The sequence below is a fragment of the Nelusetta ayraudi genome, unplaced genomic scaffold (genome assembly GCF_046127955.1).
Source record: "Nelusetta ayraudi isolate G7.1 ecotype Tasmania unplaced genomic scaffold, CSIRO-AGI_Nayr_v1 ptg000006l, whole genome shotgun sequence".
Lineage (NCBI taxonomy): Eukaryota > Metazoa > Chordata > Actinopteri > Tetraodontiformes > Monacanthidae > Nelusetta > Nelusetta ayraudi.
This window is the reverse complement of record NW_027466056.1, coordinates 5,261,188-5,285,444: the sequence shown is the minus strand read 5'-3', so window position 1 is coordinate 5,285,444 and position 24,257 is coordinate 5,261,188. Positions and strand designations below refer to the sequence as shown.

Sequence of the window (24,257 nt, the reverse complement as noted above, 5' to 3'; positions counted from 1 at the left end):
CTGACTTGACCCGAGCTTCCTCTTTGGCTCTTTCTGAGTGATGCATTCACAGTCCACAATGTGAAAACAGCTCAAGTCACAATAAAGCTGAAAAATATTACGACATTGTCTGCTTCTTGGAGTCATAATCTTTGTTTTCAGATAAGAAGCATTAATAATACATATATAAGCAAATATATATGTCATTATCATAGACTTTTAATGAGCATGCCAGCACTTAGCCAGGCCCTTTTTGCAGCTACCGTGTGGTGAACTTTCAACGTAAATAAAGGGATAAATGATATTTGCCGTGCTACAGAAATAAAATAAAATATTCTTTTCACCAAAGCAATAAAACAAGCGTCATAGTCCCCTCGTGGCACTAAGGTGCATACATGTATATTAACGTCATTTTATAGGATGTGAAGTAAATTACATGTTTTTCACTCGCTGTGAACGCGCCCACAAAAACCAAAGTGCAACTGTAAAACAGCCTCACTTTATTGTCAGATTCCCGTACAAGTGCTCGCGCTGAGGAGTAGAGAGGAGTTTAAAACGGACCTATTTACATGGGAGCTGGCATGCCAAACGCAGCGGGCGCATCGCTTGTCATGCAAGTAAGTTACATAGTCAGTGAGCGTGGGCATGCTGGCCGGCTGGCTACGCGGACGACTGTCCCTCGTTGATGAAGCTCAATTGGGTGGCGGCGGTGGCGGCACCCTCGCCCAAATCCTGCGCCTCCAGGTCGACCAGGGGGTCCCAGGGCTGTGTGGCCCCGCCGGGGGGCGGGGAGAGGGGCTGGGAGAGGCAGTGGCGGGGCGTGCGGTGCTGGGGCTCCTGGTGGATCTGGCCCGCCGAGCGGGACAGGCTGTGGGGGCGGGAATGGGGCTGTGGCTGTGTCTGTGGCTCACTTCCTGTCCCCAACACGTCGACCAAAAGGGCAGCGGACGTGGGGGGACTCGACGAGCAGGGGAAGGGGGAGGGTGGAAGGGGAGGAGCAACGGACACACAGTTGAGAGAGGAGGGGGCTGACCAGTGAGAGGACAGCGGAGGATTTGTTTCCCCGCCGGAGGGGAAACGTTGCCGGTGCTCCACAGGCTCTGGGGTGCTGGCGCCGTGCTCCTGGTCGTCCGGGCAGTCGGTGGGCGCGGGCCGGGTGGCGTGGGGCGGGCCGGGCGAGCAGCTGAGCGAGGACACGCTGGGGGGCGGAGTCACGGCGGCGCCGGGGACGAGCAGGGCTGAGGGGCCGTGGCAGAGGGGCCTGAGGAGGCGCGTCATCTCCTGCAGCTCCTGGCTGACAGCGGTCACCTGGCGCGAGAGCACACTCATCTGGAGGGGAGAGGGAGGGCAGGAAGGTAGGCATGTGTTATTTTCTTTATACATGAAAATAACAGCTGGCTATGAATTCAATAAGAACTCAAGAAGAGGAACAGACAGGAATTGACAAGGATTTAAAAGCAATTGCAAGAGATACGTTTTCTCTATCTATAAGAATTTAGATTCACTTAGGAGTCGTCGACCTTGACAATTTCCGGTCCTTTTTAAGTTCATTCCAGGCCGAAGCAGCAGCATATTTCATATTTCATATTGCCCAGATTTGCTCTCACTTTCACAAACTGACATTTGTAAGCAACTATTTCACGGATTCAAGGACATTCGAGGAGAAAATCTGCGTACTGACAACGATGGGCAGTTTTCTTCAGCATCTAAAGTGGACACAGGACGTTTCATCTGGCATTTCACTATTATATTCCTGCATAACTCTGCGTGTGCATGTGCTTTGCACACATTTTTGATTACGCTAAAATGAGGAAAACATTATTCATGGAAAAATGGGTGAAATTGCAATTTTGGGCAAATTATTCAACCCCTTTAAAACAAGTTAGGTTGGGGTTTCTTTTGACAGTGCAAATACAGGCTGTGTTTACAGCAGGGGTGCCAAACTTATTTTAGTTCGCGGGCCAGTTAGAGGAAAAAATATTCACAATGGGCCGGAGTGGTGAAATCATGGTATAACAACTTAAAAACAACAACAACTTTCTTTGTTTTACTCTGCATCCACTTTTCTCTTTTTCGACAGAGACATTTGGGCCAATAGGAGATGTAATAGGGTCGGTAGAAAGACAATGAGGATTGAGAGTGCCACTACTTGGGCTTTCTTCAGACTCGGTATGAACAGATTGTTTGCGTAGCAAAAACGCTATTGCCAGTGGACAAATTTAGAACGGCAGTTTCTTTCTTTGAAAAATTACAGCTCATTTTTATACTTTGCAAAATCTTCTTGCGGGGCGGAAAAAAACCCCGTTCACAGACATCTACACCACCTGGTGCCTGAGAAGAGCTCAGAACATGAATGACCGTTCACACCCTGGCTCACAGCTGGCTGATCTGTTGCCCTCTGGGAGGCGCTACAGATGCAAGAAAAACAGTTTCTTCCTGAGAGCTGTAACCATCCTGAACTGTCATATCAGATTAGATAAGATATAAGATAAACGTTTTAACACTTTAATATTTATTATTTTTGTAATTTAAGATTCCTTTAAGATTCCTTGTATGTAGAGAGTCTTTGCTCTTTTTTTTTTCTTCTTTTTTTTAATTGTCTTTATGTCTTTTAAATTGCCTGACTGCACTGGAGGGGGAAAGCCTTTCAATTTTGTTACACATTGTACGATGACAATAAAAGGCATTCTGATTCAGGTTTACAGCATTACCTCATGTTGCAGCTTCGCGATAGCCTGCACGGTGTCAGCCTCGTCGCGGGCACCTGTAGGAACATGTTAGCGTTAGCAACAAGCGTGACAGGGAGTGAGGGAGGGAGGGAGAGTGGGGGGAGGGGGGTTTCAGTGTCATTTACCGGAGGCAGCTGAGTCGGGGCTTTGCAGGAAAGTCCGAGCTGCGCCGGGTGAAAAATCAAACCTCTGAGCGCTCTGGCTCTCCGCCTCGATCCCATCCACGAACCTGGGAGATGGGGCGGGAGGAGAGGGGAGGTCAAAGTGAGGGCGAGACACGTGGACCCTCGGTGCACGAGGGTCTTCCGAATCATCGGAGGTCAAAACGGCAGACCAAGAGCGGCAGCAGATGACGGGCGACGGCCACACGGGGGCAGCAGAGTAAACAGTTTGGCGCCAAACACCACCGCCGTGGCCGCTAGGCTCTTTGACTTGGAAAACGCAGTGTAAACACACTCCGGCGGCTACAAATGACTTTTCCTTGTTTGAGATTGTGCACGAGGGTTGGCGAACCGCCTTCCCCACCCACCCCCACCCACTCCTTGGGGTGGAGGGGCTTTGCATAATGCATGAAAACAAACCGGTTCAACCGTCGCACAGCCACTGATTCCGAGGCTCTTCTTCTGTGGTGCGGTTATGAGCTATCCGGGAAGAGTGATACTTGTAACCCAAAACAGGAATTTGTGTTAAAAATTAAAAAAGACAAAACCAAACCTTGGAGAGCTTTATTCCTCCAAGTGAGAAAATTTTTTTGACAGTATTTCTTTTTGCAAAATCGCTTTGGACACAATTTTTGAATGGAGGATTCATTGCGCCTCCGTTTCACTTATTCCTCCAGTCCTGTATCTTGCATTACCATCTATCTATCCACCCATCCATCCATTTTTCAACACCCCCCCTTTCTTCCTGAGCTCAGGGTCGCGGGGTCTGCTGGAGCCTCCTCCAACTGTCAGAGGGCGAAGGCAGGGTGACACCCTGGACAAGTCGCCAGGGCCACATGTGCTGCGTTTCCATGACAGTTTTTCGCAAAATAAAAGGGATATTCATCAAATTTCAACAAAGTACAATTGCCATCGGTAGATGTTTCCAGTGAATTTTAGCCATATTTAACAGGTTTTTCGAAGTTTAAGTGTTTCCATTACCAGCTTTTTATTGTGATATTCATTCAGGTTTTTAGCAATTTTAGGGGGCAACGAAAACGCAGCTATGAAGACAAACACATACACATACACATACACACCTACGGACAATTTAGAGTGTTCAATTGACCTCACATGCATGTTTTTGGAGTGTGGGAGGAAGCCGGAGAACCCGGAGAGAACCCACGCAGACACAGGGAGAACATGCAAACGCCACACAGAAAGGTCCCAGGCACGGAATCGGACCCACAACTTGTGCTCTTCTAACCACTGCGGCCACTGTGTCGCCCCATTAATATCTACTTAAAGAAAAATAATGACATACATGTTTTAAAATTCACACAAGAATTAAAAGACGGCAACGTACCGTGGGCTGAGGTCGGGCTGCGGCCCGGTGAAGCTCACCAGCGGGATCTGCAGGCTGGTGGGCCGTACATAGTCAGTCGGAGAGCGCGGCGCCCTGGTGGGCAGCAGCGGCGAGCGCATGGGCGAGCGCATGGGTGAGCGCATGGGCGAGCGCAAGCCGCGGGCCACCAGCCTGCACTGGGCGGGCGTGGTGGGGAGGGGCGAGCGCTCGCCCTCCGAGCCCGAGCCCTCCTCGTCCTCCTTGATGGACGCCAGCTTCTTCACCAGCCCGCCGTTGCTCTCGCAATCAGCCTGAGGGGGAGGAGGAGGAAGGTCAAGGATCAGTTTGAGTTGTTTTTTTTTTTTTAGCTTGCGCAGACACGGTTTGTCAATCAGCCTGATGATGTCACAGGGCAGGACCCACGGATGTATTATACCAGACCAATTTATACGCTCGGCCAGTGTGTCTCAAAGTGGGTGGCGCGCCCCCCATGGCGGGTGCAGAGTCACGTCTGGGGGGGCATGAAACACCGGGTGGGAGGGAGACGGGGCACCCAGGGGAACTCATGTTTTCACGTCGGAACTTTTTCCACGGCGGTACAATTAACAAAAAGTCTTCAGTGGGTTGTAGCTAAGAAAAACACTGCTCAGGTACACAGGATGGACAAATATTTGACAGGGACGAATAGAAGAATTCAGGAGTCTGGCGGTGACCAGTGTTCTTTGTTGTTGGCCACTTTTGGCTGTAGAATTGTTTCGCGAGTAGCTGCGGAACGATGGTGTGGTTCACGCCAGACTTGAAGCGGGGTGCACCTCCACGGCCGGCTCGCGCCGCGCAGCGATGGTTTCGGCGTCTGCTCTATTTTCTTTCTAATGCACGAGCGAAAAAGCCAGAGGACGATGAAGAGTTTTCCAGCGCTGATAGAACGTAATCAAACGAAACATTTTCTTCCTCCAAGGTGGGGCGTGACAGAGAAAGTTTGAGAACCACTGTGCTAGGCGACGGAAGAGACCCGACGCGCTCAACCCAGATAAACTTCTGAGTCCCGCGATCCTCCGCCATGCGGGGGCGCTGCAGAACCGCAGCATAGGAAGAGTGAAAAAGGTGGAAAATAAAAAATGAAAAAAAAAAAACCCAGAGCGTCGGTGAAGAGCGAGCGCCTTTGCCATTCACAACAGCTGCAATGGCGCCGCCATCCATCCATTCACTCTCGTCGGGCCTCATTCACAATCGCATGCTGGTTGCTTTTTTTTTGGTTTGTTTTTGTTTCAATCTTTTTCGTCGTCCTACTGCAGCTCACGCACGGCTGGAGGAAGTTCCCTCTTGCACGCGGCCTCTCCGCCCCCCACGTGAATCACTCCCCTGTCCCCCCAGTGTCAAATCCAATCAGGTTGCCCTTTCAGAGTGAAAAGGAGGGGGCGACCCCGCAGTCAGTCAGCATGTTTGCTGCTGCTGGTGATGGTGTTGGTGGTCTGAAGGATGTGTCCCTCTCTCTCTCTCCAGCAGAAGGTCAGCGAACGAGCGCGTTTCGCCCACCGGGTGGGGGAGGGGTGGGATGGAAAGACCTAAACTCCTCCTGCTGCGGCTGCAGCAGCAGCAGCCTCCCCTCCCTCCTCCCTCCTCTCCTCCCCTCCCCTCCCTTCTATTTGTTGTCTTCCCCCGGCCTATCTTTGGCTCACGTGCGCGGCTGCTATTTTTAGATCAGAGAGGTTTAATTTTAGCAGAGGGTGTTTTTTTTCCCCCTTTTGCCTGGAGGGAACCAAGGAGCTGAGGAGGGAGTGTTTGGAAGCATGTGTGTGTGTGTGTGTGTATGTGTGCGTGCGGCGCACGTGCCACCCTTGATATGCAAGCGTGCCACTCCGAGTGCATGAGCCAATTATGTGGATCCTTGCGAATGTGCACGGAGAAAGTGTGCACGAGCGTTCACGCATGTGTGTGTGTGTGTGTGTGTGTGTGTGTGTGTGTGTGTGTGTGTGTGTGTGTGACAGAAATATGCTCACTGTACATGTATAATGTGGGTTATGCACATGAAAGCAGATGAAAAACACATTTCTTTCCCAGCCCTCGCCCCCCCCCTCCACCCTGCAGTGCGCTCAAATGCTCGCGCACGCACGCCATTGAGGAGCCGTGTCGTGTACGTGCACGCGCGCTGTCTGAGCGTCGGCACGTGAATGCAAATACCAGTGCGGCGCCTCTGCTTCCTTCCACCCCCCCTCCCCTCCCACTCCTCCCCCGCAGCTCCTTCTTCGCCCTGATGTTTCTACCCCCCCCTCCCACTCCCCCGCTCCCCCTCCCTCCTCTCCCCCTCCCCCACCGGGTTCGACGCTCTATATTTAACCAGCCAGGGATGACCCCCGCCCCTCCCCCGTCGCTATTTTTAGAACTCCTCCACCGCCGCCACTGCTGAATGTGTGGGTGTGTCTCGGCAGCCTCGGAGACGGCGGCAGATGGCAGATTCAAAAAAATGTTTTGAATAATAAAAGAAATCGCCGTTATCACCCGCACCCAGTACCTATCGAGCGGTGTTCAAGGTTTCCAGGATGGTTACTACAGTTGCCATGGTGACCGATGACTTGCCTCCTTCGCGCCTTATCAGCAATTTCGGTGTAAGTCAGGCCAATTTGAGGGGGGCTGTGAGGGGAGGTAGGTGGAGGGGATTGCTTCTGGGTGGGTGGGTGGATTGGGGGGGGGTCCGGTGTGGTCCAGGCATGGGCAAACTACGGCCCAGGGGCCATACGCGGCCTGTTAAGCTATTAAAACCGGCCTGCCGAACTTGAAGAAATAATATTAAATAATATTAATAGTAAATCAAAAAACAGCTGAATTTCATCCAATTTTCCAGTGTTTTAAGAGTCATTTCAATAAAGAGCTAAACACTGTGGGGCTTCAAAGACACTGATTTTGTTGTTACGCTTTTTGTTCATTATCAATTGACATTAAAGCACATTTTGTACATATCTCATGATATTTCTTTCTCTCCTATGAGGTGGCTCACCAAAACACTCCATCCATCTGCTCCTGCTCCGGCCCCCTCTGTCAAATTTTAGAACCCACTGTGGCCCTACCAGTCAAAAATGTTTGTCTGTTGGGTGAGTTTGTAGTCAGAAAGTTCCAAAAAAAAAAAAACTGTGTGGTGTGCTGCTTATCTTTGGAAATCGTTCAGGAAAAAGCATCAGCTGCTTGTCTCAACTTGCACATCTTGAAAACCCCAAACTCCAGACGTTTGAGCTCACTCGTGCCTCTATGCGCTGGCTGCATCTCAAGCAGAAGCAGACGACTCGCTGGCTGCCTCCCTGTCCAGATGGCTAATTTTCCTTTTTCCAAGTGCGGCTGCTGCAGCAGCAGCAGCAGCTGCATGAAGACGGCTGGGCGTAGCAGGATGGGGAGGAGGTGGAGGAAGAGGAGGAGGGTCAAAAACCTGATGGCAATAATGTGTTTTGTGGTTTTTTTTAGCTTCAGCTAGAACTGTGGGTGAAGTTGGGCCTTTTTCTTATGATGTCGCATCACATTGTATCATGAAGTGAACTCATTCACAAAGCACCTGTCACATGGGACAAACCCATCGAATGCTTCCTGGCCAATAAGAAACAAACAGGAAATATGAACAGGAAATGCAAAAGCAGTAACAACAGGTAACGGCCTCGCTGGGCAGCTGATCCGTTCTGATTGATCTTTTTAAAAAATGATGACATGAAGGGGGAGGGGCCTAAATAGTTTCTGTGAGACAGCGTTTAAAGGTGCTGGAACAAGGAACTGCTTCGGGAATCAACTTCCTGCCGTCGGATCATGGCGTCCCGCCCGTCCTGCTGTAACGCGACGCGTCAAAACAGATCGCATCACGAGCCAAAGCCGCTCTGTCCCGGCCGCACGCTGCGTCATGTTGCCGTTATTGTCATAGTGTGTCGTGACAAAATGTCCTTCAGTCGACCCGCAACATCACACAACACGCCCTACATACTAAGTAGGGTTTCAGTCTGGCAGGAGGACAGAAGAGCTGGGAGGGGACGAATGAGATGGAGGGACCGCTGTGGTTATGTTGATATACATCAGGCATGGGCAAACTACGGCCCGGGGGCACAATAAAGCCATTTAATCCGGCCTGCCAAACTTGAAGAAATTATATCAGTAAGTCATAAAATAGCTGTATTTGATGCACTTTTTCAGTGTTTTAAGAGCCATTTCAATAAAGAGCTAAATACCGTGGGGCTTCAAAGACACTGATTTTGTTGTAACTTTGCTTTGGTTCATTTTCAACTGACATTAAAGCAACATGTTTTCTACACATCCCGTGATATATTCTTCCTCCTATGAGATGGCTCACCAAAACACTCCATTAATCTGCTCCTGCTCCGGCTCCTCTGTCAAATTTTAGAACCCATTGTGGCCCCATCAGTTAAAAAGTTTGCCCACTTCTGATATAGATATAGATATATAGATATAGGTATAGATATAGACGGAAAGCACCTCTATGCTGTGGCCCTCCCGCAGGTTGTACGTCAGGTCGTGCTGGATCTCGGTGAGGAACTTCTGGGCGTAGTCGGGGTAGAGGCCCAGCACCTCCCGCAGGCCCTTGAGGCTGATGTACTGCAGGTCGCAGTAGGTCAGCGCCTTCACACAGGCGTTGGTCTTGATCACTTCCTCCTGGGTCAGGCAGTCGGAGCCGATCAGGTCGCCCCTACCTGGAGAGGGGAGAGGGGGCAGGGGGGAAGAAGAAGAAGAAAAAAAATGGAGGGGCAATCTTTAGGTTTAGCCGACACTGAGGCCCAACGGAGTGATCAGCACCACGGAGAGCGCCGCAGAACTCAACTCAACTTGCTCCTTCAAAGCCCCATTTTCCCCTCCTTTTCGTTGAAATGAAAATGCGTTTTGAGTGTGCGACCCCTCTCTCGACCCCCCACCTTCCACATACATTCTGCCCTTTTAACTCTGCCCCCCTGCTCCACCTCAAGCCCCTTTTTGCATCAACGCTGGACGCATCAAAACCATTATCGCTATCCGAGATCTGACTGAGAGAGCTGCTGCAGATCTCCGTTGTTTCTCCATAATTCCTTTCTTTCCCCTTCAACCAACTCCCGCCTCGCCCTCCTCGCCCTCTTCCCCCTCCCAGAGTCGTCGTAAATCCAAAGAGGCAACGCCAAAACAATTTAAGCGTTTGCGTGCGTGTGCCTATGCGTGTGCACGCAGGAGACAGAAACAGAGAGCAGACGGCGAAAGAAAAACAGCGTGAAACACGTCCGCCGAAACGTGTGCGAGTGAGTCTTCGGCAGGCTCACAGGTATGAACGAGCGCGTGTGTGTGTGTGTGTGTGTGTGTGTGAGTGTGTGAGTGTGCGCGTGTGTGTGTGTGATTCAATGCTCAATAATGCACATCCGTGCACATTCACATCCTTTTAATGAGTCCTACCCTCCTCCCTTCAACTCCATAGGCAGCAGCTGCAGCAGCAGCGTGCAAACGCTTCATTAATATAAAAAAGACGTCGTTGCCGTTTTTTGTGCAGAACGGAGGGAGCGCCAGAGTTGTAGGACAGGAGACAGCAGCTCCAGAGAGGTTGTTCTCTCTTTTTTCCCCCCGCCTGTCACCTCTCAGAACCTCGTTGCAGGTTTTTTTTTTTTTTTTTTTTAGCAACAGCAGCAGCAGCAGCAGCAGCAGCAGCACGTGCGACACCAACTAGGGCGACACCTGAACTCATTTGACTTTGGGCACTTTCGGAGAAAAAAAAAATCTTCGGCATCGCTGCTCCTGCCTGCTGTGATGCACCAACACGCCACCGGGGGTTCCCTTGAGCTTTAACCCCCTCCCGCCCTCTTTCCCTTCCAACCCCATCTCTCATCCTTCACCTGATGGGGCGTGACCCGGCTGGCCCACGGCGATGATTTACCACCGGATGTAATTGCAGAATTTATTTTTGTAAACGCTCGCCTGCTGCTGCTCCCTCACAAACTGCTCGTGGCTGTCTATTAAATCAAGTGAAATCAATTTAAAAAATAAAACAAAAATTCCCTCTCTCATCTCATCACTGCAAAAAGCCCATCCAAATCTTTCCCTCATAAAGCATTTTTACAGCGTCACTCCCAAACAACTGATCGTCAACTATGCAAAAATGCAAAACTTCTTCCACGTTTACGCGACACGGCTCCGCATGTCCGCTCTTCATTTGCTGGCTTGGCCCCTTTTCTCCCCCCACATCTTCACACAGACCCCTGACAGCTAATTAATTTCCAGGGGTGAATAGGAAGCAGCTGAGCTTTTTATTTTTTTTTCTCCTTCTTTCCGTACGCTGACAATTATATCAGCCCTGCGCTGGTGGGAGGTTAATGTCTTTGCGGCAGCCGATGGTGGCTGTTCAAAGCTGCTGCTGGCGCCGTCGCTGCTGCTGCTGCTGTTCCGAGATCAAATGAAGCGCCCCCGGCGTGGCGAGAGCTCTCCACCCCACGGCGGGAACATCCGGCTCATGGGCAGTACAGGGGCAATAACAAGTTGGCTGAAAATAAAACAGTGCAAACCCTCGCCGCTCACTGCCTGACGTGTCGAGGCCAGGGTTAGCACGAGTTATCGCAGGTTAGCGCAGGTTAGCACAAGTTAGCGTGAGTTAGCACGATCAATCTTCAATGCGAATGCTGTTTTTTTAATCACTTTATTGCCAAAATCTAGGAGGGCTTCTATGGTTTAGAAGATACGATAAGTCCTTCAAGATTTAGGTAGCAAAATCACGCAAGACTAGAGATCCGAAGCCGCTGAGTCACAGAACAAAACAACTGCACACACGCAGAGTTGTCAATCAGCCTGATGTGGAAGTCGAACCCTAGGAGTCGAACCCTAGGAGTCGAGCCCTGGAAGTCGAACCCTGGCAGTCGAACTCTGGGAGTCGAGCCCTGGGAGTTGAACCCTGGGAGCCGAATCATGGGAGTTGAACCCTGGGAGTTGAACCCTGGGAGTTGAACCCTAGGAGTCGAATCCCAGGAGTCGAACCACAACCTTGTAGCTGTGAGGCGGCACTGGGCGTATTAATGAGCTGACTGACCAATAAGCCGCTACCTGCCTGCTCGGGTTCAGATTTCTGAAGAAATCATTGAGGGACACAATCAATCGAATGAATAAACAACTTTTTCCCCCTCGAGTGAGTCGGACTGGGAGGGATGGCTGAATTTCAGTCTTTACCGAGTATGGCGAGCACCGTGTTGTCCTTGAGCACCTCCATGGAGCCCGAGCACACAAAGTAGATGGCCTGGAGGGCGTCGCCCTGGCGGATGAGGAACTCCCCCGGTGCCGTGAAGGAGGTCTTGATGATGAGCGAGAGGGAGCGCAGACAGCCCCTGCTGGCCGACTCGAAGAGCGGCAGCTCCAGCACCTCCTTGTTCAGGTGCATGGCGATGTCGGCCCGCAACTCGTCAGGGAAATCCCTCAGCAGCTGAAGGAAGAAGGGAAGAAGAAGAAGGAGGAGAAGGAGGAGAAGGGCGGAAAATATGTTGATCCATATGAAAAATCAATCGGCGGATGAATCTCAATCACACCCAACCCCCCAACTCCTCACCCCACCCCACCCTGCTCTGACGCAACTGTGTGGGAAGGTGAAAGGTTTAAAAATCACCTCCGTCTTCCCACATAATCACAAGCAGTTGACACGTACATGAGCGGCAGCTTGGATTCATTCTCAACCTTTTCTGGGGTTTTTTAACAGCAGCTTCTGCGAAAAACGTAACAAATCCACATGCCTCAGTGGGTGGAGGGAGTTGGTGTCTCGGCAGAGGGAAGGCTGCTGTTGAACCTTCTCGCCTTTTCGCGCACGTCCATCACGGCACCATCGCCTCAAAACGGATTATCAAGATCTGAAGCCCGTGAGCGACTTCATTAGGTCGCTAATCCATGAAATTAAGAGTGCCGCCTCAAAAAACCAAAATCCTGGAGGCAACTGCGAGTCGTCTGCATTTTTGATTTTTAGGAGGCCGTTTCCGGGTGATCCCATTGGATCTGACAAGGTCAATGCAAGCCTTGGGGGTCATGTGACCGTAGGGGGGACATAAAGGGGAAGACGAGGAACATGTTTCCAGTAATGCGATTGTTTGGCATATGTCACTGCATGAATTATTCATATTTTATTGGAGGGCTGGTTGGGAAACTTAGGCGTGTTAATTGACTGAGAAACAACAGTGGCTAGCTAATCCAGCTACAGCCACAAATTATTCCAGAAGAGTTTGCAGATTAAGGCACATTGGAAGGAATGAATTTGTATTGGACTCTTTTCAATATTAGCTCGTAACGCTTGGTGCTAAGACAATACCCCACCTCACCCCATCCCAACCCCATCCCGACAATGCATTGGCCCCGCCCATCGTTTTTTTCCGCCCGCGACTCAAATTTCCCACTTTACCTCGCTGACATCGATGCCGTTGTTGACCGACCAGGTTGTTTGGAAACATTCCATCATGCGCTGCTCCAGCGCCTTGGGCAGCCTGTGCACACGGATGAAGTCCTTCAGGTCCTTGGTGCGGGTGTGGTAGAGCGAGCGGCGGGAGTACATCCTCTGGATGATGGCGGTCACGTTGCCAAAGACAACGGCGTGCATCAACGCTACGGGCGAGGCGGAGGCACAAAAAAAAACGTCAGCGTGTCGCCCGGCTTCGATAACGGCTTTTCTTGCGCGAATGTCGTGAACGCGCAAATGACACACGACGTACAGCTTCTAGCACATGTGGGAAGTAACAAAGTACAAGCACTCCCTTACTGTACTTTTACTGAAAACCTATTACTTTGACTGCTTACATTTGTACATCTGTACATTGTACTCCTTAAACTGGAAAAACATGCTTGTCACTTCTGAGTTAAAAGTATTCAAAAAGGACAACTTCTGTTAAAAGTAATTCAAAAGAAGTGGAAGTGGAGCTATTTGAGGGAGGTTATTTTCGATCATCGGCTTATCGACATATGCATTGTTTCAATAACTGCAAACAAAACTTAAGTGCATTTTGAGAACCAGTTCTTTCTTACACTTACTTGAGTAAAGGAGTTGAATCAGTACTTGTAGAGTATTTTTTGATACAGGTACCCATACTTTTACTTAAGTACAGAATGGGAATCCTATTTCCACCCACCTCCGATCAGCATGGTGCATATGGAGAAGATCTTCTCCGAGTCGGTGTTGGCCGACACGTTGCCGAAGCCGACGCTGGTCAGGCTGCTGAGGGCGAAGTAGAGCGACGTCACGTAGGAGCTGCGCACCGACGGGCCGCCGCTGATCGCCGTCCCTGAGGCAACGGCGGAGGCCGGCGGTGGTGCCCTCGACCGGACCCTGCTGCCGTTCCACTGGCCCGAGGCCAGCAGACCCAGGCCGTTTAGGCCCGAGCTGTTCCAGTGGCTGTGGTTGGCCGTCCCTACCGCGGCAGCGGCGACGCTCGGCAACGGGTCTGTCGCTCCCAGGATAGAGGCGAGCGGCGACAGGATGTACGGCGTGCCCAGCCGCTTGGCCAGTTCGTGGAGCCAGCCTGGCGGAGAAACGAAAACCGGTTAAGCGGAAGAGCCTTCGATAGCATCGGGAAAACCACAGCTAGATGAGCTGCAATACGAATCATCGAGTCCGCACAGGTCAGGCTGTCAATGCTAACTGAAAAACAAAAGGACTTTGTTCACGTAGTACGTTTCACATTCACATCGCAACCCCTGAACCCTTACTTAATCGAAAGTAGGTGTATTATTGCAGAAGAGGTTAAGTTGAGGCAAGTTGTTATAAATACTCAAAGCTATCACTACCTCCTTATACTGTATAATCTATATGATCCATACAATATTGTTTTGTTTTTTTTTCCATTTCCATCAAAGTGGCTGGAAACCAAACAGAAGTCAAGCAAATGGTGAAAGTTAAATATTTTTGAGCACCTTCTTTTGAGCATTTTGGTGCGATCAATACAAACCCAAGCACTGCCCCAAGCCCTGCCCCAAGCCCCGCCCCAAGCCCCGCCCCAAGCCGCGCCCCAGCCAATGGATTCTATTTCTATTACAGCCTGCATTTGCGATTTCCCCGCGGGCTGCCCCGTTAAATCGACGTCCAACTCCAGAATTAAAACAGCTGGAAACATCGTTGGACGGCACTTGTGTCAGGCGCCGGAGAAGGCAATCAGCCATTTACTCATTATGCGCGCGCACGCACGCACGCAAGCAGGCACGCACGCACGCACGCACGCACATACACACACACACACAGAAACACAATCGTCAGCCGAGAAACAGTGACACCGCCTCGCCGGAAGCAATTTGCGAGATCCGAGGCTACAAATTAACGCAGAGAGCGAGCGAATGAGCAGCTCCTTCCACCTGAGCCAGCGTCACACGCGAGCACATGAGTCGACCTCCTCTGCGTCCGTTTTCTTTTTTTACCCCTGACTTCCCACTTAGCCTCTTCCTGCCTCATCCCACGCAGCCAGTTCGGCTGACCGAGGCTCGCAACTTCGCGCGACTGTCGTATGGCACCAGCCAGCAACAGTGGGAGGGGAGAAAATGTCACTATAATTAGACATGTTTTCTCAACAAAAGGACACAGACACACGCACAAACACACTCACACACTCTCCAAACTCTGCCTTTGCATCGCTCGATGGCAGATTATCTCTGCTTGCGTCTTTCCTTACAGTTGGCCAGGATCAAGTCTCCCCGGCCTCGTCCTAGCAGGACGAGTCCTTGGGTCATTATTTTTAGTTGCGCTTATGGCAGCTCGGAAGGCGCACGTCGGCCGGTTACACAGTCCATTAGTCACTCACTGGCAGATTGGTCGGCAGCGACACTGGCCGCCACTGGCAGTTCGCCGTGGAAGTCGGGAGGGAGAGAGGGGGACTGAACGAAACGGACTGCTCGATACCAAACAGGGGGAGGGGGGGGTGGTAAACGACTGGTGATAGTGGTAGACAGGGGCTCAATACACTGGTCTTATTGGGGGGTTGTGGCAAGAAGAGAATAAATGGACTGATTAGAGTGGGATAGAAAGGCTGAATGGACTGGTTATAGTGAAACAGAAAGGGTAAACTGGTGACAGTGGGACACCAGGACCAAACAGGTTGACACACACCCACCTATGTCCCAGAAGGCAGAGCCGTTCTCGATCTCGCTGCGGCCGATGAAGTACCACACGCAGGCCATCCAGTGGGCCAGCAGGGCAAACGTGGACATGAGCAGCGTGAGCACGACAGCGCTGTACTGCGAGTAGCGGTCCAGCTTCTGCAGGAGGCGCAGCAGGCGCAGCAGGCGCACCGTCTTCAGCAGGTGGACGCCAAAGTTCTGAAGGAGGGCGGAAGAGCGAACGAGTGAGAGTGAGAGAGAGAGAGAAAGAGAGAGAGAGAGAGAGCTGCCAATCAGTCGTCACCGGCGGTCTTCCCCCTGTCCGCTCCGACCATCGATCGATCGCAGGCCTTATCTACATATTGATGCGGGCGGCGGCGCCCTCTCTTTTCCAATTAGCCGCCTCTCCATCAAAGGGGAGCGGGGGGACCCAGCAATTACTTACATCTCAAAGGCCGCTGTGCGCGGTGCCGGCTGTTTGGAAGCCACGCCTCCCACCCCCTCCCCCCCGAGGAGAGAGAGGCCATTTACATGCCACTGATCTGGCCAGGCGGTCGCAATCCTACAATTCGATGGGGAGGTGGGGGCTAACCGACTGTGCATGTTGTCGTCTTTTTATGGGAAACCTTTGCGCAAGAACCTAAATGACACACCTTTAAGTGTAAATTTAACAAAAAAAGTTTTTAAAAAAAAGTGGAGCCCCTGACAGTTTCTATATAAGAACAAATAAATAATCACTGTCACCATTCATTTCCCTCGGCTCACAGCGATACAGAAAAAAAAAGTCAAATTACTTCACAATTTTTTTTCTCCATAATTTAGTTTTTCCTTTCCGCTACCATGTATTTATATATTTATATCCTTTTAACAAGCTCGCGCTTCCTGCGTTCAACATCATCTGGCTAATCTCGCCGTCTCGGGCCTGTAATTTGTCGCGTCCATGCGCTCATTTATCAAGCTAATCACCGGTTACCTAATAATGACTTTTCCGTGTTACAGCTCAGCCTCGGCTCTCTTTTCTTTTCCCCCCTTCGGCAGCCAATATTGAGCGTCGGGGAATACGGAATAAAACATTTCCCCGGCATCGGATTCGCCTTCCAGAGATTCGGGACATCTCTTCTTTGTGCTTCCTTTCTTGTGTATGAGGTTTTGTTTGCGCGAGCGAGCTAGCCTCGGTAATGAGGCAGGGCTATTGATGAAACGACATCTATTACCCCGCGGCGGCGGCCCCGCGGAGAGCCCTCTTCTATATATCACACGGATGCACATTAATCACGCATCACACGGGCCTTTTCCATCACGACCATTGTACAACATAATAAGGCTGCCCACAGAGCTGCGCCGCATACAGGTGCGGCTTCCGAACTGAGAGCTGGTGGAGCGTAGTTAAAATCAGCCTTTCAAAAAGTTGGGTTATGAAAAAAAAACTGTATCACTAGCTGAGCGGTCGGTGTGTTAATTGACAACAGGCACGATATCTATTTTGGAGAACCCTTTAATGGCCAACAATTACGTCAACATCAACATTTCAAATACACGTTAAAAATTCCTTTAAAACAGTTTTTAAAGAATGTGATGTGACGTGATAAAATTGAAAGTAAAAAATAAAAGAGCAAAAGCAAAAGCAAACAACAACTCAGTAAGAGAAATGAAACGTTTCCTTGCGTATATTAATACTTGCTTGTGTCGTGTGTGATACCCACCACGCTGATGTTGAAGGCGTAGAGCAGGTCAAAGGGCAAGGCGGCGATCAGGTCTACGAAGAGCCAGGAGGTGACGTAGTGGATGCAGATGGAACGAGGGTCGTAAACCACCTGACCGGAGGTGCTCACATAGGTGGTTCGAAAGTTCAAAGCGATATCTGGTGGGGACACGACGACACGCTACTTAACACGCCGCCGCTGCTTGGAAACGGTACACCGTAAAATAAAAAAACATGGCAAAACTGTCATCCTCAAGTGTGATCAGGCAGCCTGTCTGCAGTGTCCCAAACATGGCGCGTTTATTTGTACCAACAGTTATCTGTGAAATTAGGAGTGTGTGTTGCAAAGCTGCTCCCAGCATAGTGCCGAATGCCTCCGTCAGGCAATAAGACCTGTGGCATAAATCAATAAAACCTCTAGCAAGGCCTGGCCGGTGAGAATTAGAGGCGGAGAGGTGAAACAAGATCTTGAGACTGTTCTCGAGGTCAAATTAGCATAAAGCACTCGCGCACCAGGAAGAGATGGAAGCAGCAGTGGCGGCGGAGGCTATTGAGCAGCTCAGTGGGCCAATTAGGACTGAAGGATCGGTGGTTTCCGACCTGCATGATTGGGTTATGCAAATAACCAGGGAAGGAGTTTGTCCCTAAAACAGATGTTTAAATGGAAGGAGAGACCGCAAGGAGCTAAGAGGCTCTAGGAATTGTGTCATATGTGACAAAGACTCAGTGAAGACATTTACTGCTGAATGTTATTATGTGCAAAGAGCCCATGTGCAATGTGTGAATTTTTCACTTCCTGCATCGAACTTTTTGCAACCAGGAAGATCCAAGATTAGACCAAACAAGAGGACTTCCTAAAACTAACAAGACACTGTGCACTCCACATTGGCGCTCGAGTGTCTTCACCAAAATGGAACTGTCCCCAACTACATTTAAAGCATCTTAAGCGTCCCAGCAGATGCTCCAGGACACACAAAAACCCAGACGTACCAATGATGAAGAGGATCTCCACCAGGATGTCGCTCACGCTTGGCGGGTTGCGTGCCGCCGAGGCACCGTCCTCCCGTATCTCCACAGCGGTGAAGCAGACATTGTAGGGCACTGTGATGGCCACGTAGAAGGTGGCCAGTAGGATCAGCCAATCCCAACCGGCCTTGAAGGTGCCGTAGTGGAGTAGGATGAAGCGGGACTTCTGGATGTCCGCCACCTTGTATTCCGGGATTGGGTTGGCATTGGCGCCGAGGACACTCTAGTTTGGGTGTAGCAAAAAAAAACAACTGTTGAAAGGGAAATATTATAAGCATAATTTAACTGGGAGAAACTGTATTTGTCCTCAAGGGGGTGGTCCCGGTTATCACCAGATGGTAAGTGGCATCAATCATTCTGGAAATAACTTCTTAGGAACGTGAAAACAGTGGATCCTCAAATCCCAGTGGTCAGGGGTCATCAAGAAGGTCAACAGAGTGGATTTATTGGCCATTCTACCATTGCTACCACTGCTTATTGCCCCCAGGTATCCTTGGATATCTAGGTATATCTAGGGATGTTAATCTTCCACGATGGGATGTTACAGTCTAAACACAATTAGACGATGGCCCGTGGACCTGTGCCAGGCGGGCAGACGGATGAATCGAAATGTGGATGGCGTCAACACCAACTTTGGGACTGGTATCGGATCGATGCTAGCTGACAATTCTACTTCAATTTACTCTTCCCTCTTTGGCCCGGCAGTCTTGCAAGTCTTGCGTCGCATAAATAGCTCCGCCTCATCCACCCCCACCTCCTCCTCTTCTTCTCCCCCTCAGCTCTGCTCGGCTGTCATGCCATCATGTGAATCACCAGCAGGCATAGAGGCACAAGTGCAGCTGACGGCAGACACGATGACTGATCATGGCAGAGAGGACTGAGCTCACACTCTGAAGCCATTGACCCACCATGAAGACAAATATCACTCCTTCTAACATGAAAGAAAGCTGTTATTCCAAATTAAACACTGTCGCTGGTATTGGCAAAGACTGGATGCGTTTTGATTTGGCATCACATTGAACCCAAATTCAAAATATTTGGCCGGGTTCCATAATAAAGACATTCAAGGTGAAAGAGACAGTGAGAGGCAATACAACACAATGGAATCAATTAAATTGGGGCAATAAAAGTGTGGAGTCAGAAGAGCAAAAAATCTCCAGCAACAGGTTGGATGACCAGGGTGTTCAGGGGGCACATTGAGGCAAAAGGTCTTCCGAGTAAGACCTTGCTAGCCCATTTTAAAGAGAAAAGCAGCTGTGTTCTCTATTATGTATTTGCCGGAGCAGATTAGGTCACCTCTAACCTTTTCCGCAAGGTGGGGCTGACCAGGGGGGTGGGAGTGTTTCCAGCCAATAACCCTCAACGAGAATTTCACCGAAGAATTGCAGATCCAGAGATCGGCCTTCAAAGGCTGACAACAATACCAATACCCTTCACTGTTTCTTCAATCTCATAAATAATGAGCGCGGCGCTAGGGAGGGAGGGGGAGGGGGGAAGGCAGCAGGGTCTATTTGGTCAAAAATTATTTATGAAGCTATAACCAAGCTTTAGAGAAAATAAAAGGTTGAAATCCAAAGTCGGTGGAGTGGGGGGCAGAGTGGGGCAGTGGTGAGGGGGCAAAGAAGGAAGAAACGAGCCTCACATTGTTAATCTTAAGCTTGCTCTTGCTCTTGTCCTGCTTCTGGAGGTGGCCAGAGAGCTGGTAGAGGACGGCACGACTGCGGCGCCGCTCAGCGCTGAAGCCCGGTGGGCGGCTGATCTTGTGGATCTCCAAGCCGGTCTCCTCATCTGGAATGGGGGAGGGCAAGAGCATGAGAAGGAAGGTAGGTAGCGTCATTGCGAAACGACACCAGGTAGACCAGTGGACGGGCGCTTCCCTTACCGGTGTCGGATTCATTGCCATGGTCCAGGTCCTTGTTCTCTGTGATGTCCTTGTGTGAGACCAGGAACAGTACCACCTCGCTTTTCTCATTCTTAATGGGTACAATGTCCAGCAGACACCAGAACTTGGACCCTAACACAGAGAACACAGATTCAAAAAGGTCCTCGAAAATGGAGAAGGGTTTGGTATCTCGTGTTCGGGACAATGAGCCTCACCGCTCTTCTTGTACAGGACGATCTCAGTCTTGAACTCCCGCCGCTCGTCCAAGGCCACCTGCATCTGCGAGGTGAGGCGCTCACTAGTCTCGCTGCCATACAGGAAGTAGCACAGGCAGCTCTTTTGCATCAGCTCACCGCGAGCAAAGCCGGTCAGCTCACAGAAGCCATCCGAGCAGTAGACGATGGGGTAGAGGGACTGGACCTGTGCGTTGCCCAGGACAAAGTTGCTGTCTGGAGTGGAGGAGAACCGGAAAATTTAGTACATGTTAGAGAGGCAGAGAAGAAGCACAACGGGCTCTCTTTTCTTTTTCAATGTTGTAGATCTGATACAGTTTTCCAGTACTATGTAAAATATACTCTACACTCTTCTGCAACTTCCTCTTCAAATGGGTTAGAAATTTCACTTCCCTTCTTATTTTGACGTTCATCGCATTCATAGCCCCTTAAGGCCCCTATTAAAATAGTCATACTGGCAACTTGACAGGACTTCATTTTGCTCAGGATACTTTTAGTTATTTTTTGTTGTTTTTTTTTACTTTTTAGCTGAGAGCTTAGAGGTGTAGATATAGATAGATATAGATTAGCCAGTGGGGCTGTGAGGTTGCAAAAACTGGCTTCATTTTAAATCTTTTTTAAATTATTATTGCCACAGGTAATCAATAATTCATTTGGGAAAAAAAAAAAATCACCTAGCTATATTTTTCAAAAACCATCTCATGGTTTCAGCCGCAACCTTACATACCGTTGGCAAGCAATGTGGGATTGATCTGTCAACGCTCCTCAGATGTAGCTTTTTGACCAGCTGGTTAGGAGGTATAGCGAGGCTAACGTGCTAATGCTAATAAGAACATTAGACCTTGTCGACGTCTTAACGAGGCTAGCGGTAATAAGGTCACGACTTGGCTAAGCGAGGAAGCGGCAGATATTTAATCATCACGCCTGTGGGAGCAGCACGTGTCATTAATCAGCCCTAATCTCGTGGCGGTCTGTTTGAAAATTTGTTTAGATTTTTATCCAGAACAAAGGCTGAATTTTTGCTTATCGGCTCATGCGACAGAAAATCCTGACACGCTAATCAGACTTCCTTTTGATATCGAGACCAAGTGCTAAGAGGAATTAGCTGCACAAGTACCCGAATTGCCCATATCAATTAACTTCTAAATAAGTAATTAAATCTATGGTATATTCTGGTTAACAAGAGGTTATTTTAAAATTCTTAGTGAGCTAAGCCCATTTCAGTCCCACTTGGGGAAAAAGAGGCCCCAATTGAGACATAAATGTTTGTCCACAGTATTGCAGGAATCACACTGAACTCAAAATGAGCACGTTTTCAAAATAAAACCTCAACTTTTCCATTTGGGGGTCAGGTAATTAGCCTTTTGCATTCTGTCTGCATATATGGACATTAACCAAAACCCTTTATCATCCAGCAGTTTGGTCCCGCCTCGACCAATCAGAGAAGAGACAGCTTTCTTATGGTCTCATCTCCCGACATGATGATAAATGCTCAGTTACCCCTTTAACGTCCAATCAACGGTTGGCATGTTGTAGAAAAGAGAGGTGCTACACGAGAATATTATGTTTTCTGTCCAAGAAAACATAATTAAAAATTCATGGCTGGATCTTTCGAAGTTCATTCCCTGCTTCATAATCGCCTGTGAGAGGCTTTTCGGAGTGATTCTGCCCACTTTGAAGCACTCTCCTCGGGGGAGAATTGAACACGCCCGCTGCCTTTCAATGACGTGCTCTTCGCTGTCTATTCCTTCACCATTCACTATTGTTTTTCCTCTAATGGTCTTTTTTCTTTCTCTTCCTCAGCTTCCAATCTTCTCAGTGAATATCCCCCCTTCTGTAAAAGTTTATTCTGTGCTATATTTTGGGCCGCCACGAGAGCACTGAACACTGAAAAACCCAGTGATTGTGAACTATGACTGGTTGTCATTACTTATTACTTATGTGTTATTTTGCTGGCTAACAGTGCAATGCAGCTGAAATATTAAGTCTGAAATCTTGCTAATCTGTTGTGAGCCCCAAATTTAAAATTTTGTTTTTAAGCAATAAAGGGTAAATTTGCGTTCACTTTGAACATGATGATCTATCTCAGTGTTTCTGTGGGTGGCGCAGAGTCACGTCTGGGGGGGGGCGTGAAACACCAGGCGAGAGGGAGACGGGGCGCCCGGGGGAACTCATGTTTTCACGTCTGAACTTTTTCCACGACGGAACAATTAATGCAAAAAATTAAAAAAATTTCTTCCTCTAAGGTGGGGCGTGACAAAGAAAGTTTGAGAACCACTGCCCTAATGCCATGCAAGTCGATGGGGTCAAAAGTCAACTTTGTCCTAGAGACATGGGGCCACTTGCAGGTTCATCGGGATCCCCCTCAAGACAAAGCAACGTCAAATTTGGGGCTTCTAGCCCCAGATTTGGGGAGGGCATGAAAAATGTTCTTCCTCCAAGGTGGGGCGTGACAGAGAAAGTCTGAGAACCACTGATCTATCTGATCACTTTCCAAGTTCCCCTGACTGGATATCCGCCTTACAAACTCTCTCTCTGCGGGCTCTTAATAAGACGGATCGACAAAATCCAAGCTTAAAACCCGGAGAGTTGAATCCACAACCTTCTTGCTGTGAAGCGAAGGCGCCAGTTTGCAAAGGAGTGGATCAAAACGCAAATAAAGAATACCGTCATTGGGCTACGCATAATTAAGCGGAGTCGTCTTCTGATTCACTGTTTACCATGACGCATTTCATGGAGTGATGGGAGCGATAGCACACGCACAGTAAAATCTTCTGTTTTCAGGAAATTGTTCGTGCATAAATAAGAGGGGAAAGGCAGAAGCGATCACTTTGAAGAATAGGAGCAATACAGAATGGAGGGAGCGGAACAAATGACTGAATAAGCTGCGGAGGGATGGAGGAAGGGAGAGCAATATGAATGGGCGGGCGCACAGAAAGAGAGATTGCGCAAAGGATGAACTTAGGACAATGAATTTTAATCATTCATGTGCTAATAAAGCATGCAAACGCAGTCCTCCGCGTCCTCGGCGGTAGTTCAAGTCATCGAAGGTGATCGCCAGAAAAGACAAAAAAAAAGGGCCAAAAATAATCACCAAAAAACAAACAAAAAAATAATTGTCCCCTTTGAAGGGAATTAAAACTTATCCAAGCCGAACAGATCTTTCGGATTTGCGTGCAAGCCGAAATGCAATTATTTCAACCCTGTGGAAATAATCTCAGCGGTCAACACCGACGGCAGGCAGGTGCTGGCGCTACTTACTTTTCCCTGAGCTTATCAAACGAGCCAACACTTTTTGGGAATGTGAACAAACGCGGCAGGCGCACGTGCTCAGAGGCTCCGCGACAAATTTGGAACAAAACATACAAACAAACCACCGCTCTGAGACAAAGTGGTGCAAACTTGAATATACCTTTTCCCTGCTTTGTGTTTGACAGTCCAAGCGTTCCCACCGCTGCCAAAACGCGATTTGAACCTGTCAATCATAATCATAGGTTTCTCTGTCTCACTTTTACAAAGTTGCCACTGCTGGCCACACAAGATCGAGAGCCAATATTAGGATCGCTACGAATTAGCCTGCAGTTCTTCGGCGCAATAGAAACCATGGACATGATAAAGATCAAAGTCTCCTTGTTGAGAGATCTAACAAAGCACAAACAGAAAGAAACAAAAAGGACGGCTGACGCGACCAAGCTAACGCTAACTATCTTCCTGCAAAATCCACCGAGGTCCCAAAGCTGCTGCAACCACTCAACAGACAGTTTTATCTTCTTTCGTGACGCAAGACGGGGGGGTGCGGGGGAGGGGGGTGGACTGAGAGCTTCTGTTGATTTTGCCGCTCTCACACTGAGCCATATGTTTACGGTGAAGGCCAATATGTCAGGATTGCATTTTTTTTTTTCACCCCACGCACAGCTTGATGCCGAAATAACCTCCGGGCAGAGGGCTGTTAACAGCAGCCTCGCCTCCCCTTTTTTCTACTTTCACCCCGGCGGCTCCAAGCGGGCACTACGGACAACCTACGATATGCTCAGCGAGCCGACTGAGGAGGTTGGGGGGGGGGGGGGGGGGGGGGGCGGGTTCCCGGCGTCAGAGTGATTCCGCCGTACATCTCCAGCAGTGTGACAGAACATAATAGGATTTGATGAATCATCTCTCCCTGCAAAAAAAAATGTAAA

At 49.5% G+C, this 24,257-nt stretch overlaps 1 protein-coding gene across 1 annotated transcript in view; it reads right to left on the bottom strand.

The window, feature by feature from the left end:
- Positions 1 to 17: 17 nt before the first annotated feature.
- The window catches only part of kcnh3 (potassium voltage-gated channel, subfamily H (eag-related), member 3), a 33,135-nt gene continuing 8,895 nt past the window's right edge, over positions 18 to 24,257 (bottom strand). Inside the window, exons 2-15 of the mRNA XM_076016832.1 lie at positions 20,062 to 20,295; positions 19,847 to 19,978; positions 19,607 to 19,752; positions 17,929 to 18,187; positions 16,940 to 17,097; positions 15,251 to 15,455; positions 13,283 to 13,672; positions 12,562 to 12,761; positions 11,352 to 11,601; positions 8,658 to 8,872; positions 4,215 to 4,504; positions 2,834 to 2,937; positions 2,691 to 2,743; positions 18 to 1,308 (exon numbers count right to left, since the gene is read on the bottom strand). Coding sequence (XP_075872947.1) covers positions 640 to 1,308; positions 2,691 to 2,743; positions 2,834 to 2,937; positions 4,215 to 4,504; positions 8,658 to 8,872; positions 11,352 to 11,601; positions 12,562 to 12,761; positions 13,283 to 13,672; positions 15,251 to 15,455; positions 16,940 to 17,097; positions 17,929 to 18,187; positions 19,607 to 19,752; positions 19,847 to 19,978; positions 20,062 to 20,295 — 3,305 coding nt within the window. The 3' untranslated portion in view covers positions 18 to 639. The remainder of the gene's footprint in view (positions 1,309 to 2,690; positions 2,744 to 2,833; positions 2,938 to 4,214; positions 4,505 to 8,657; positions 8,873 to 11,351; positions 11,602 to 12,561; positions 12,762 to 13,282; positions 13,673 to 15,250; positions 15,456 to 16,939; positions 17,098 to 17,928; positions 18,188 to 19,606; positions 19,753 to 19,846; positions 19,979 to 20,061; positions 20,296 to 24,257) is intronic.